Raw genomic sequence first — 17,073 nt, 5'->3', positions numbered from 1 at the left:
AATATTGCTAAGACCTATGTCAAAGAGTGTACTGCCTATGTTTTCTCCTAGGAGTTTTATGGTTTCAGGTCTTATATTTAAGTCTTTAACCCATTTTGAGTTTATTTTTGTATATGGTGTGAGAAAGTAGTCCATTTTGATTCTCTGGCATTTGGCTGTCCAGTTTTTCCAACATCATTTATTGAAGAGGCTGTCTTTTCCCCATTGTATATTCTTGCCTCCTTTGTTTTAGATTAATTGACCATGTAAGTGTGGGTTTATTTCTGCAATCTTTATTCTGGTCCATTGATCAATGTGTCTGTTTTTGTGCCAGTACCACACTATTTTGATATGGTAGCTTTGTAGTATAGTCTGAAACCAGGAATACAATACCTCCAGCTTTGTTCTTCTTTCTCAAGATTCTTTTGGCTATTCGGGGTCTTTTGTGTTTCCATACAAAGTTTGGGGTTATTTGTTCCAGTTCTGTGAAAAATGCCGTTGGTATTTTGATAGGGATTGTGCTGAATTTATAGATTGCCTTGGGGAGTATGATCATTTTAACAAGATTAATTCTTCCAATACATGAGCATGGTATATCTTTCCATTTGTTCATGTCATCTTGGATTTCTTTCATCAATGTCTTACAGTTGTCTAAGTACAAGTAGTTACCTCCTTGGTTAGATTTATTCCTAGGTATTTTATTGTTTTTGATACAATTGTAAATGAGATTGTTTTCTTAATTTCTCTTCCTGATAGTTCATTGTTAGTTTATCGAAACATAAGTTTTTTTTTTTTTTTTTGGCTGCACCATGCGCCTTCCAGGATCTTAGTTCCCCAACCAGGGATCAAACCCGTGCCCCTGCAGTGGAAGTGCAGAGTCCTAACCACTGGACCACCAGAGAATTCCTGCAAGAGATTTCTATATATTAATTTTGTACCCTGAAATTTAACTGAATTCATTTATTAGTTCTAATAGCTTTTTGGAGGCATGTTTTAGTTTCTGATATAAATTAGGCTAACTTTTTTTTTCTTTTAGAGCTGTTTCACATTTTACTCCTTATGCCATCTGAAATATACTTTTGTGAAATAACAAATCAATTGTAACAGCACCATTGACTCTGCCCCTTCTCCAGATTTTCAAAGCTAATTCTATCACATGTCACATTTCCATATATGCAAGGTTTCTCTAATCTGATCCTACAATCTTTCCTGTACCGATACTCCACTGTTTTGATTATTATGGTTTTAAAAGTACATCTTAATATGTGGTTTAGGTAAATCTTTCCCCCCCTTTCTACTCCAAATTTATGTTAAGTATTTGTATAGTTTTAGTCTTTCATATGAATTTTTGAATAAGTTCATCAGCTCCTATTGAGGTTCATATTAGCACTGTAGTGAGTTTATAAATTTATGTGAGGGAAACTGACAATTGTTACAATGTTGTCCTCATATTCATTAACATATTATAACTCTGCATTTATTTCTATCTTTTTTTAGGTCCTTCAATAAAGTTTATTCTTCTAAATAAATGCTTTACAGATTTTTTAATTAGTTTTCACTCATAGATACTTTCAAATAATTTATTTTTAATATTCACTTCTCTGTTCATAAATATAATTCCAAAAGTCCATATCCTTTTTCATTAAATTATGATATATTAGACAAAACATAAGATTATCATTTTAATAGAATAAATTAAATATTATTTAGGTGATAGTAAGGCCCTTCCTTATACATTAAGGCAAAAACATCCTCAAATTTACTTAGATATGTAAAATAGATGATTTAAAATTTCTTTAAATTATTCATAGTATATTAAAAATGCTAAATCTGTCACATACTATCATTTGAAGAACACTCATTTTGAAAAGCAGGTAAATATTTATGTAAAAAATATCTTTTTATATCAGTATAAGAAAGTCCAATTATAGAATCATAACTTTAGTAGTTTGATAAATCCAGTCATTTGGGTCCTTCCAACTGGTAGTATAAATGAACTTAGTGAAATCAGCTATATATTTCATTGTGAACCTAAGGTGAATTAGTATTTGTATAACTGAACCTCTCTCTGTAGAACTATGTAAAAACATTTGTGTGAAGTTATTATGAGGCTTAAATGATAAAAGTTGTGAAAAGACTTAAAGTTATAAATCTTTTTAAAATGCATGGTATTATTGGTTTTATGTTAAATAGTAGTACAACCTATGTACCTTTCATTAAATCTGGTTCTTTTAGAATCTGTTTATGAAGATAATTAATCTCTCATAAATGTTAAAAGCATTTGTGCTAAGTAAAAGGTCATCCTCTTCCTTCCTTCCGTTCATCTACTCATTTTACTGAGAATTAACTATTTTATTTTGCTTTTGTAAAAATAAAATCCTGTCCTAATATAGTGCTCTAACATATTTTTCTTTCTACAAATAATGCTTTTGGGACTTCCCTGGTGGTGCAGTGGGTAAGAATCCGCCTGCCAATACAGGGGACATGGGTTCGAGCCTTGGTCTGGGAAGATCCCACATGCTGCAGAGCAACTAAGCCCATGTGTCACAACTACTGAGACTGCGCTCTAGAGCCCACGAGCCACAACCACTGAGCCTGAGTGCCACAACTACTGAAGCCCGCATGGCTAGAACCCGTGCTCCGCAGCAAGAGAAGCCACCACAATGAGAAGCCCATGCACCGCAATGAAGAATAGCCCCCCACTCACTACAACTAAAGAAAATCTGCACTTGGCAATGAAGACGCAATGCAGCCAAAATAAATAAATAAATAATATTTAAACAAACAAAAAAGAATAATGCTTTTTATGGTGCTGCTTTGAAAGTAACTTCATTAAACCTTGACCCTTGGTCCACTTTAATTTCTGGGTGGTAAAAAGTTGAATATAATCCTAAAGTACAAAGAGTGAAGTGCAGTAGAAGAATGATGGATTTTGGAATCTCAGATTTAGTAGTACTGAAGTTCTACCACAGGAGACACCTTGAATACATGAGCCCATTACTGAATATAACTTTACCTCCGTTTCCTTACCTATAATGCAGAGAGTCTAATACCTCAGAAGGCTGCTTAGGAGATTCAATGAGAATATGGAAAAACGCTTGCCTTAATAGTTTTTCTTGCTTTTCCTAAAATCTACAGTCTTAAAACCCAAAGCCTAAAATCATATAAGTTTCCGTGAGAAAATTTCCAATCATGCCTTTAAACCCCAAGAGAACAAAAATGACTTGTTCCACTGAGGGCAACAAGGGGAAGAAAAGCTTAAGTTATACAAACAAATTCCATGTGCCTAGGTATTTTTGGATAATAGACCTCCTTGAGAACCTGAAGAAGGTATGGATTCCCTTCTGAGACCTACTTCCTGAAAAAATTCAAAACGATTTATACATAAAAATTTTAGATACAATCATTTTGTTGCATTGGAAAATGATTTCCTTCATATTACCTGCTATGGACTGAATTTTGATCTCCCAAAATTTGTATTTTGAAGCTCGAATTCCCCCATGTGATTATCTGGAGATAGTGTCTTTAAGAGGTAATTAAGGTTAAAGGAGAAGATAAGGGTGGGACTCTAATCTGATAGGACAATGGCTTTACAGGAGGAGTAAGAGCTTTCCCCAGCCCCCACCATGTGGGGACACAGTGAGAAGGTGGTCATCTGCAAGCTAGGAATAGTTCTTACCAGAGCCTAACCATGCTGGCACCCTGATCTTGGACTTCTAGTCTCGAAAACTGTGAGAAAATAAAATTTTGTTGTTTAAGCCACCCAGTCTACAGTATTTTGTTATGAGCAGACTACTGCATTGAAGTATTTTAAAAATAAATGTTTACAAAAACTGAAGCATTTTACCTCATTTTAAATCAAAATTAACAGCCATTTTCTGTTGTGTTTTTTTTAAGAAATAAAACACAAATTTACAAATTAAAACAGAAAATAAACTTTAATTCTATATAAAAGAACATTTCAATTACAAGGCTGCTATTGTTTGGCTTGAATAAAGAAGTCACATAATGGCCTGGTTTTGGAACATGATAACTTGGACATTATCTTTGATATCTAAAAAGGTTGTACCTTTCTATTTTGATGAAAAGAAGTTGTAAAAACTCTGAGACTCTGGGAAAGGTATGTGGTAACAAACATAATCACAGCTCTCATAGTTCACTTCACCAGATGATGCTTGGCTAGGCATATGCAAGGAACCAAAGATTTTTCTAAGACTCTTAGAATTGAATTCATATCACTCACTGTTTTGATGCAATATCAATAGTGAAACGATTGGAAATCCGAGTTCCAGTTTTAAGGTTTCTGAGTGGAGGTAATCTTCAAGAGCTCTAAGGTTTTTCTAATTCTTGTAGAGAAACTGACAAACCTCTCCATTCGTGACTAGCCTAGAGAGAAACTTCATCCAACAGCTGGAAAATTCACAAGGTTGTCTATTTCTACCTACTTCAGAGCTACAGCTTGGTTGAAAGGGTTCATGATTTTTCTACCAAATCCATAATAATGACTGTAAGGTCTTGAATTGGAAGATTATGCTCATTCATAAAGGCCCAAATATCCCCAAGTAAATCAAGCCATAACTAAACACTTCCTTGTGATAAATTTTCTCTTCTCTTAAAAAGCAAACTCCTGTCCAAAGTTTAATCTAGCAAAGGAAAAATTTCTATTTTGATTCTTTTTCTCATAAAATCTTGTTCTCATAACAGTGACTACTTCTGTGGTAGCAGGCAGGCCTTCTTTTAGGGCTGTTCAAAGTCTTCACTGCCAGTATGTGCCAATGAAAAAAACCAATGTATTATTGCACTGGGTAGAGCTCCTTTCTTCTCTGAGGCCATATAAGTATGCATGGCTCTAAGTTTGGAAGATGTGCCATCTGTTCGTAGAGTACCAAGATCTTCCTTAGAGTAAAAAAAAAAATTTTTTCCTGGTAGTTATTTTGGAAAAGAAATTTAACACTATTTCAAAGATGGTAATAGCCATTAATGTTAACAGCTTTTCTAATTTCCACCAGAAATCACATATTTGGGATTTTTCTTTGTATCAACATGCGTATTAACAGATAAAAACTAGAAACTAACTCCTTAGAGCAATATCAGTAGTTTCATGAAGTCACATGCACTCTGGACAAAACTGGATAGTTTCCAAATTCCCTCAAAACTTACTTCAAAATATTGAAACAAATGACAGCAATCCTAGAATGGATAATATCATCTGAAATTTGACATAAATTTACTTCTGCTCCACACTAAGCCAGTTTAAATACTGTCAGCACATAAAGCTTAAACGTCTTTCCATGTTCATGTGGCTGTTTTTCTTAGCAATGTGAAAGCCAATTTTATACAAGCCTTCAAAAAAAGACTTTTGTGATGGAACATGTTCAACCATATTTTGGTATTTTCAAAATATGAAACTTCTACTTACAAAAAAAAATTCAAACTGTAGGATATATTTTTCAAATGGAAAAATAAAATGGTGTTTCAGCTTTCCCAACTTCACATTTGGGTTGATGAGAACTCTGCCCACATTAAAACACTGTGGCTTTCTCTTCTATCATTTTTCATGATTTCATTACTTTCATTTCTTTTTTGTTTTCAAGTTTTTAAAAGTTGGAATGAAAGACAGTGGTGGGGTATGTTTATGTCCTCAATATAGTGACGACAATAAATATAGAATCTCCAACTGTATATGAGCAGCCATTAATAATAAAACATGATTTAAAAAGTCCACCCTTTCCCACAAAATTATTTTAAAAGTAACAGGAAAAATTCTAGAATAAAAAGAACCCTTACAAATTAATACTAAAAAGACAGTTCATTTTTTTAAATGGGCAAAAAGTTTGGGCACTTCATCAAAGAAAATATTTGAATGGTTAATGAGTACATTAACAGATGCCCAACATCTTGGTCATCAGTGAAATGCAAATTAAAACCACAATGAAATAATACTACAAATCCACTACCATGTCTATAATCAAGAAGACTGACCATACCAAGTGTTGGGGAGGATATGGGGAAACTGGAACACTTAAACACTGCTGGTAGGAATGCAAAGTGGGACAGCCACTTTGGAAAACAATTCTGCAGTTTCTTAAAAAGTTAAGCACATGATGAAAGAAACTGAAGACCACACAAACAGTTGGAAAGATATACTGTGTTCTTGGATTGGAAGAATCAATATTGTTAAAATGACCACACTACTCAAGGCTGTGTACAGATTTAATGCAATCCCTGTCAAATTACCAATGGCATTTTTCACAGAACTGGAACAAAAAATTTTTTAAGTTTGTATGGAAACACAAAAGACCCTGAATAGCCAAAACAATCTTGAGAAAGAAGAACGGAGCTGGAGGAGTCATGCTCCCTGACTTCAGACCATACTACGAAGCTACAGTCACCAAAACAGTATGGTACTGGCACAAAAACAGACACATAGATCAACGTAACAGGACAGAAGGCCCAGAAATAAACCCACGCACTTACGGTCAATTAATCTATGACAAAGGAGGCAAGGGCTTCTCTGGTGGCGCAGTGGTTGAGAGTCTGCCTGCCGATGCAGGGGACACGGGTTCGTGCCCCAGTCCAGGAAGATCCCACATGCCGTGGAGTGGCTGGGCCCGTGAGCCATGGCCTCTGAGCCTGTGCGTCCGGAGCCTGTGCTCCACAACGGGAGAGGCCACAACAGTGAGAGGCCCATGTACCGCAAAAAAAAAAAAAAAAGGAGGCAAGAATACAATGGAGAAAAGAAAGTCTCTTCAATAAGTGATGCTGGGAAAACTGGGCAGCTACATGTAAAAGAATGAAATCAGAAGATTCTCCAATACCATATACAAAAATAAACTAAAAATGGATTAAAAACCTAAATGTGAGACTGGATACTATAAAACTCCTAGAGGTAAACATAAGCAGAACACTCTGACATAAATCACAGCAATAATTTTTGGCTCTGTCTCCTAGAGTAATAGAAACAAAAGCAAAAATAAACAAATGGGACCTAATTAAACTTAAAAGGTTTTGCACAGCAAAGGAAACCATAAACAAAATGAAAAGATAACATACAGAGTGGGAGAAAATATTTGCAAATGAATTGACTGACAAGGGCTTACTTTCCAAAATATACAGTTTGTACAGCTCAATACTAAAAAAACCCCAACCCAATAAAAAAAATGGGCAGAAGACCTAAATAGACATTTCTCCAAAGGAGACATACAGATGGCCAAGAGGCACATGGAAAGATGTTCAACATCACTGATTATTAGAGAAATGCAAATCAAAACTACAATGAGGTACCACCTAACACCAGTCAGAATGGCCATCAACAAAAAGTCTACATACGCTGGAAAGGGTGTGGAGAAAAGGGAACCCTCCTACACTATTGGTGGAAATGTAAATTGATGTAGTCACTACGAGAAAAGTATGCAGGTTCCTTAAAAAACTAAAGATAGAGTTACCATATGATCCAGCAATCCCACTCCTGGGCATATATATGGAAAAGACAAAAACTCTAATTTGAAAAGATACATGCATCCCAATGTTCACAGCAGCACTATTTACAATAGCCAAGACATGGAACCAATCTAAATGTTCATCGACAGATGAATGGATAAAGAAGTGGTATATATATACAATGGAAATAATGCCATTTGCAGCAATATGGATGGACCTAGAGATTATCATACTAAGTGAAATAAGTCAGACAGAGAGACAAATATTATATGATATCATTCATATGTGCAATCTAAAAAAAAATACAAATGAACTTATTTACAAAACAGAAATAGACTCACAGACATAGAGAACAAACTTATGGTTACCCAAAGGAAAAGGGGGGTAAGGATAAATTGGGAATTTGGTATTAAGAGATACACACTATGGTATATAAAATAGTTAAAAAACAAGGACCTACTGTATAGCACAGGGAACTATATTAAATATCTTGTAATAATATATAATGGGAAAAAAATCTGAAAAAGAATATATATATGTGTGTAAACTGAATCACTTTGTTGTACACCTGAAACATTATAAATCAACTGTACTTCAATTAAAAAATATTACGCACATACTTACCGTATGACTCAGTCATTCTACTCCTAAGCATCTACCCAAGAGATATGAAAACATATATCCATACAGGATATGTAAAAGAAGCTAGATGCAAACGACTACATATTGAATGAGTCATTTATATGACATTTTTAGAAAAGGTTTAACTACAGAGAGAAAAAGCAGACTAGTGTTTGCCTCAGGTTTAGGGTAGGAGCAGGGATTGGCTGCAAAACAGGAACAAGAGAACTTTTAGGGGTGAAGGAAATAGTCTAAAGCTGGATTGTTATTATGCTTGCATGATGATAGGTGAATTTTATGATATATAAAATATACATCAATAAAGTTTTTTAAAAAAGGAATGGGACAAAAACCAAAGGAAAAACTGGGGCATATATCCAGTTCCCCAAACCATCCACAGACTTAACTTAGGTTAAGAATTTATATATATTATCTATATTTGGGTTAGTTAAACAGATGATTGTTTATTATTAAACAGGAATTTCAATAACTGTTCAATGCTAAAATTATTTGTCCTCAAACAATTTTTGTAAGGAAATCTTACATTTTTTGTTAACTACACAAAAGACACAGCTTTCTACCACAATTCCCAATACAAGGCTAATTGAGTAACATTACATTTCTGGATAGAGAAATGAAGGCAACAGAGAGACTATTTTTCTTGCTCTTACTCTAGCTTACCTACAGTGAAGACGTGTCCTGGTTTACCATATTTAAAATTGTCAGGACAACTCTGGGTGTCCTCTTTTTACTCTCAAAAGTGTCCTGGGTCGAGTGAGAAATAATACAGTCAACCTGTCTATAACAGAATTACTTTCATCATTAATCCTTAATTTTCATTACCATGAAGGGGAACTCCTGAAAGATTTGAAAGACCTTAAATAAGCTACAAGCCATACAATCATAAAAATTTCAGTTAGTCATTTTACAATTGAGGATATGGGGCACAGAAAAATTAAAACAAGAAGCCCCAAACCACATTTTTTGATTAGGGGTCTTTAACACTACCACAGCACTTTTTATAGAATAAGAGTTTCTGGGAACTTCCCTGGTAGAGCTGCGGTTAAGACTCCGAGCTCCCAATGCAGGGGGCCTGGGTTTGATCCCTGGTCAGGGAACTAGATCCCACATGCATATCGCAACTAAGAGTTTGCATGCCACAACTAAGGAGCCCACGAGCCACAACTAAGGAGCACACGTGCCACAACTAAAAGAGCCGGTGAGCTGCAACTAAGGAGCCCACCGGCCTCAACTAAGGAGCCCACGTGCTGCAACTAAGAAGCACATGTGCTGCAACTAAAGGAGCCAGCAAGCTGCAACTAAGAAGCCCGCCTACTGCAACTAAGACCCGGTGCAACCAAATAAATAAATTAAATAAATAAATATATATATATATATTAAAAAAGAAAAGAATAAGAGCTTCTGATGGGTAAGTACTATTTCTGTAGGCAAAGTACATTTTTCTCTTGGAGGTGGTAATTATTACTATCTCCGTTTCACACATGAGGAAGGAGGTTTTAAGAAGTGCATTACTTTGCCTAAGGTTAAAAGGTGGTTAAGTTGTGGAATTGGGATGCAAACCTTGATTCCAAAGCTTGACACTTAACCTCTAAGCCTAACGCCTCTCATGAAAGGGAACACGGGCTTGGGTACAGGGATGTGCATGTGCACCTGTGTGCAGTGTAGCCAAAGCAGTTCTTGAGTTGAGGTTCATGAGACTAGGGATTCCATGAGCTGGTTTGAGAGCCTGTATCATTAAGAAATTATATATAACATTTCCTATGTGTATATAAAAATATTTTTTTTTGAGAGAGAATCTAGAGCTTTCACCAGATCCTCAAAAATATTTATGACAGAAGAAAAATTAAGAACCTTTTAGATTGCTTTGGTAGGGAGGTTAAACTTTTAAGATAACCTATATATTTTACATATCGGATATCAGTCATATCTAGATTTTTTTTTTTTTTTTTTTTTTTTTGCGGTACGCGGGCCTCTCACCGTTGTGGCCTCTCCCGTTGCGGAGCACAGGCCCCGGACACGCAGGCTCAGCGGCCACGGCTCACGGGCCCAGCCGCTCCGCGGCATGTGGGATCCTCCCGGACCGGGGCATGAACCCATGTCCCCTGCATCGGCAGGCGGACTCTCAACCACTGCGCCACCAGGGAAGCCCTCTAGAAGATTTTGTCAAACAACAAAACTAACAAGCAAGTATCGAGAGGCAGTATATATTAGGTATATATATTATATACTAGGTATGTAAATATCACAATTATATAATGTGGTATTTTAGATTTTGTATTTAAAAAAAAAGGGTCAAGCTCTCACTTGCTATAGAATATGACCCAGTAGTCATAACAAGAAGCAATGAATGATGGTAGAGATGTTTACTACTGGTGGCTAAATTCTGTTGAAGTAGCTGTGTATTAAGCAGAGTTTTCATATATGCTATACCAGCCTAAGGTAAGATTAATTTAGAAGTACAACATAAGAAAGGTATATAATTTGGGAGTAGTAAGGACACTGAGTTGCATTAAATCAAATCATTTTCTGCTTCTGTTTCTTGATAATGAACAGGAGTTGATTTTCTTAAGAAGGGCAATAGTATTGGTAGGAATTTTGGGAGCATCTCTTTCTTTTTTTTCTTTTTTAAGTATGTATCCTTTTACCTCTGTAAAAATATTGTCTTCAACCCCTCACACAACATAGAGGCAACATACTAGCATTTTTGTCCTGGGATAACATTCAGCCAGATACCCCAGTACAACTGTACATTGTTACATTACTGAAAGGCTTCTATACAGATTGTTATTAGGATAATAGTAACTGTATTACATGGTAAAATTCATAATAAAAATTTCAGTATGAATTCATTAGTTCAAATTATTTGCCAGTGAATGTAATAACAACTACTGGCACAAGTGTCCTGTTGTAGTGTGACTTAGTTGCCACTGAATATATATAACTTAATGAATATATATAAATACTGACACTGAATATTTAACAGTTTTTGACAACATTATAAAAATAAGAAATTTTTAAATGAATTGCTGCTAGTTCAGCAAAAGCTGAGAGGATTTAGCACTATGAACAATATTTTTATATTGGAGAAATTCTCTCTTTATTGAAACTATCCAATGATGTAATCCTGCAGTGGCAATGGAGGACAGTAATAAGACCTTGAAGTGGTGCTGGTATAGATGTGGACAGCCCCCATTTGGCTGTTTAATGGGCCAAGACAGTTCTAAGGGCAAGAGTGATACCCACCTACTGCTTTTTAATTTATATACTAATATCACTTTATCAACTCTCTATGTCTCTAAGAGATAGGAAAAAGAAAGCCAGCTACCATTTTTCATTCTTTTGATTCTGGCCTATTTTTCCTTTTAACCTTTCCATACTACAAATGAGTAATCAAAAATGGATACTTCCTCCAAGTTCAGGGAATATGAGCACACTGTCTGTGTATTCCAATAACTAAACAGCTTTGGGACAGGTTCTGATAACACTGCAAATAGCTACACTGATTAAATACAGGGGATCCTAGGAGTTTCAAATGGTTCATCTGAGGTTTCTTCAACTTCAGGTGTCCTTGTAAATTTGCAGGATGCTCCTTCAATGGTTGCTATGCCTATGAATTAATGTTTATAAGGTTGAAGTTAGAGTTCTATCACACTAAACTTTACAAAGAGAAAATATATTTAACAGTCAACCCTAAGCAAAAAGTCTAAACTGTAAATGTGTAATGCTAGGTAAAAGAAATGACAAGAAGAGTTGTAAACTTATCTCCTCCACTACTGTAAATAAAATCAAAGCTTAGATCCTCTTGCCAATTTGCATCATCATGGACTTTTCCAAAGGACTGTGGTCCCCAAGCATCTTTTTTCAATTTTTTCTCACAACAGAGAAGAGTATTACAGCCCTGAGCGTAAGGGAAGAAAAAGACAAGAGAGGACAGGAGGTTTCAGACTTTGAATTGCTTCTGTCTAGGCTCTGATACCCTGAAGGAGCTGGAGTGTTTGATCATTATCCATAGTATGAAGACTCAATGGTTAGGAAATTCCAAAGGTGGTCCTTCTGCGATCTTCACATTAACTATGTTCCCAGTTTTAAAACATAAATGGAAAGAGTAGACAGTATTATTCCATGATCTATGAAAACTTAAGTCTATTAATTTTTCTTCCTGATTTCTCTTCTAAATTTACTATATCCTCATTCAAATTTTATTTCTCTTCTTTAGTCCCCCCCAACACCTTCTCCCTCTGACTCCAAGCCCATCTCAAGTGAAAGAGTATGGTTTATAAATCTATATGTCAGTTTGAGAATGGGAAACAGTTAAAGAAAAAAAAGCATTGGACATAAAAATGGATTTGCCAAAACTCACCATCAGAGGGCACAACAGTACTGCAATAAACAACTCCGCTAGGCCAAGAAGAGAGCCTTTGGTGCACCTAGAAAATACATAAAGACACATCCATTGTCAGTACACAACAACAAATGTTATATGCACATGTGTATGTATATAATAAATAATAGCTTTTTAATTATTTAAATAGTATGTATTCTTTGTAGAAAAATTTAAAAATACAGATAAAAGAAAAGTCTCTCAAACTCCTATCATCCTAAGATGATAGTGATGAACATTTTGGTTTATTTCAAGATAAACCAGTATTTCACCATAATTATAATTTGCATTTTTTGTACTAAGAGTGATAATCTATACATGTTTTAATCTGAGTTACTTGTATTTGCTTTTCTATGCACTGAGTATTTACATCTTTTGCCATTTTTAAAATTTGTATCTTGGTCTTTGAATATTATTTTGTAGAAGTTCTTTAAATATTAAGAAAATTATCCCTTGGTCAACGAAATATGTCATAAAAATTTCCGTTTTTATTTTTACTTTGTTAATGGTGTTTTTGTATGCACACAATTTTCATGTTTTAAGAGTCAAACTTTTCAATCTTTTCTGTGTGGTTTAACGGTCCTGTGTCATGTATCAGCAGCTTTCCCTACTTCGAGAATACTATAAAATTCTTCCATGGCTTCTAGTTTGATTTTTCAAGTTTAAATCTTTGATTTATTAGGAATTAATTTTAGTCAGTTAAGAAGCAGCAATCCAATCCAACTAACCTCTAATGATAACACAGCTAACCGTTATACTTAATAATTCATTTTTCCCTCTTATTTGAAATGCTACCTTGATAATTTTCCAAATACCTATATGAATTTGGATCTTTTTCTGTCCAATGATCTATATGCTCATGTTGTAGTAGCCACACTTTTTTAAATATCCTAGCTTTATATTTTTACATCTGGCAGGGTGGGATAGTTTCCCTTATTACTTTCCTTTAAGAATTTTCCTGGCTATTTTTGCTTATTTGTATCTCCATATGAACTTCAGAGTCAGTATTTCCAGTTACACACAGATACACACACACACACAATCAGCTTCAAAAATAACACAGCACTGTGATTAAAAGCATAGAATCTATAATCACTCCTGAGTTCAGATTCTGATTCTGTAACTTACTCTAACTGCAATCTTTGCAAGTTCATTAGCCTCTTTGTGCCTCAAGTTTCTTCACTGAAAAATGGACAAAACGTAATACTAGCACCTACCACATAAAGTTGCTGTGAGGACTAAATGATGAATACACATAAAGCACTTAGAACAGTGCCTGGCATAGAATAAGTATTCAATAAATGTTAGTTTTTTTGTTTGTTTGTTTGTTTTGAAGTTGAGATCTTATTAACTCAATGGATTAACATAAGGAAACTGACATCTATGTGATTTTTGAGTCTTTCTTAATCAAGAACCTTGTAAGCCTTTCTATTTTAGTCTTTGTGTTCCTGAGAAGCATTTTAAGGTTTTCTTTATTCAGATCTTATATGTCCCCTTTAATCTAATGTAATTCTTTTTGTACTAAGTCTTGTCCAATACTAGGATCATGACCCCTGAATTTTTCCTTTTAGTTTGCAAATGCCTGTTAATGCTCTGCCTGTCCTTTAATTTTATTATTTTTCCTGAGTTTCTTTGTTTTAGCAATGACTCTATAGTTTTCTTTGTGATCTAATCTGGGATTCTTTTAACAGAAAAGTTTAGCCTGTTTATACCTATTAATATAATGTATATTTAATGTCCTTTCAGTCATCAAATTTTATGCTATAAAATTTTTATGTTTTTTGTTTTTATTGCTGCTCTTTCTTCTTAAAAATAGTTTACTAAATGGTCTATGTTTTAGTTAAACATGTACTTCTAATATTAATATGGAAAGTTTATTTTTATTTTTTTTTTGTATTAGTAGTCATTTTAGAGTAAGATCTAAGTTCTTTGAACTGCCTTTAAGGCCCAATATTATCTGATACCCTGTTATCTCTCTGACTTCACCTCCTACCATTCTGCCTCTCAATCATTCTGCTTTAGCCCCTAGGCTCTTTTCTGGTTTTTGTATGGACCAGCTATACTCTTGTTCCAGAACCTTTGCAATAGCTATTACCTCTACTTAGAATATTATTTCTCCAGAAAACTATCAAGCTCCCTCACTTCCTTCAAATCTTTGTTCACATTTCACTTTCTGAGTGAGGTCTACTCTACCCAACCCAATTAAAAATGGCAATTCCATCAGTTGGTACTCCTGATATATATATATGTATATATATATTTTTTCCATCTCTTATTATGAGCAATGATGAACTTATAGTTATGTGTCTTTTTCCCTCCCTTCTATTATCCAGTTTATTTTATTTATTATGTAACTTTTCTTGGTGTTTATCTATCTGTATACCTCCCCCCAACCCCACATACTTCTTTTATTGAATTTATTGATTTTAGATGACATATTTTGACAGCGTGTTAAAAAACTGGGGTTTCTACCACTTTACATCATTTGTCCTGCACCCTTCCAACTTTCGTTAGAAAACTGTCAACATTGTCAAAATTTTAAACATTCATACTCTGCTCTGCAAAACCTAATCTTCACATTTGTTTTAATCTTAATTTTATAGATTGATGGACTCTAGGCTTACTACCAATACTTCAACTGTCGTTTTTCCTTTCATTTCTTGGTTGGCTGAACTTCATCTTATAGAGGTAGGACTCATGAGAGCTAAATTCCCTAAAGCTTGGCATGTTAAAAAATATTTGTCTTTGCCTTTATATTGAATGATTATTTGGCTTGGCACAAGATTCCTAAATTAATCTTTCCTTGAGGACTTCGTGGGTAAAGTTTTAGTGTTGATTGCTGCTGTGGAGAAGTCTGAGGCCAGCCACTTATTTTGGAGAACCAAGCTCTCTGAGCTTTGCTGGGGATCTGCAACCATATCATAGGCATCCTCTTTTGGGGTCTTCTCACACACTCCCTTTACTATATCTGGCAGCCGTTCTTCAGTATTGTGCTTTGGGATTGCAGAGATCTCTCTGGTCGTACTGAAGATGGAGCTTGTATTTCTGTTTCTTATTCTCCTTTCTATTTCAAAGTGATTCCAAGAGAAGGAAGAAACTGCTACCACTACTGGGCCATTATTTCTTTAAGTGGTAACTTTTTAATATGGACTTTTTCAAATTTACACAGAAGTAGAGAACACAGTGTGATGAATTTCTTCCATTCACCCATCACCTGCTTCTATATTTACCAACATTTGGTCAAACCTGGTTCATCTATATGAACCAGGTCTTTTCCACAGAGTATCTTAAAGGAAATTCCAAACATCATATTGCTTTACCTGAAAATATTTCAGTATACATCTACTAGGCCATTTTAAAACAGGAAATCCTCTGTCCTCTATGATTTTACAGATTATCCTCAACATTAATAAAAGATGTGTATCTGGGGCAGAGAACTAAATAAATACATGGCTGTTTATGAATATTGTTTGTTAGAATGCTATAGAACATGGGTTGGCAGGCCAGCCACCAGTTTTTGTAAATGAAGTTTTATTAGAACACAAACTCATTTATTTACTTACTATCTAGAGCTCATTCATCTACTTTGACACTACAACAGCAGAATTGAGTAGCTGTGTAGTTGCAGGAGAGTTGAGTAGCTGCAACAGAGACCATACGGCCCACAAAGCCCAAAATATTTACCATATGGCCCTTTAAGAAAATGTTTGCTGATCTTTGCTGTAGAACCCCTCTGTTGTTTTGAGATAATTCACTTTCCCACTTTCCCAAAGTCTTCCCAGTCACTTCTACAATGACATTGGCAATTACAAAATATTACTTAGTAAGTGTCCACAAACACACATAGGTCCTTTTCTTTCTTTAACCCTTCTAACAGCCTATAGTCTAATAAGGCCAATGGGAACAAAAATGATTTTGCTCTTGCCTTTTTTCTTTGAAATATGGCAACAATAACAACAACAAACAAAAGCAAAACAAAGACAAAAAAATATAAGGAAAGGAATATAAGTGTTCAAGACCAAAGAGGCACTGGCATTCTAAATTGTATTCCATGACTCTCCTAGACTGAAATGTATTTTGTTGTTTAAATTGTATGTTCTTAATAAATCACAAGAAAATAGGAAGAGTTTAATAAATAATTGATGCTGAACGTTTTAAAAATATGTCAAGAAAGTAAAAAAAGAAAAACATTCAGGCAAATGGCATGTATTATTCACATATTTAAACTTCATAGGCAGAGAACAAGATTAAGGTTAAGAAAGTCAATATTCAGAATGAGCAGAAATCATCAGAGAAAGAGTAAACCTCTAGGCAATCAATGCCAACTGAATAAGGTGATTTGGTGCCTACTCGGTCCCTTGAAAAGAAAATACAAGTTTATACTTTTGGTATGATATAGTCCACATCTTTGATAAGTAACTTGAGAACCTCTAGGAAAAACAGGGATTCGAGTGAAGTAAAGGAAAGTATTAACAACTGCCCTGGTATTACAACCACTACCCTTAAATCTTAACCCCAGGAGAAGAAAAATGCTAGCATTATCAAGTTAAGAGTCTGAGTACAAAGCACTGTAACTTTATTTTCCCAAGTCATAAGATTCAAGATAATTTTAAAAATCAAACTTTATTATT

The 17,073-nt window shown here is 34.7% G+C and overlaps 1 protein-coding gene across 1 annotated transcript in view; it reads right to left on the bottom strand.

Annotated features, from left to right (window-relative positions):
* Positions 1–17,073, bottom strand: part of MCU (mitochondrial calcium uniporter) — a 206,958-nt gene that overhangs the window by 33,724 nt on the left and 156,161 nt on the right. Inside the window, exon 2 of the mRNA XM_060126306.1 lies at positions 12,422–12,488. Within this exon, the coding sequence (XP_059982289.1) occupies positions 12,422–12,488 (67 nt within the window). The remainder of the gene's footprint in view (positions 1–12,421; positions 12,489–17,073) is intronic.

The sequence above is a fragment of the Lagenorhynchus albirostris genome, chromosome 16 (assembly GCF_949774975.1).
Source record: "Lagenorhynchus albirostris chromosome 16, mLagAlb1.1, whole genome shotgun sequence".
In the NCBI taxonomy this organism is placed as follows: domain Eukaryota; kingdom Metazoa; phylum Chordata; class Mammalia; order Artiodactyla; family Delphinidae; genus Lagenorhynchus; species Lagenorhynchus albirostris.
This window is presented reverse-complemented; position numbering and strand designations above follow the sequence as displayed.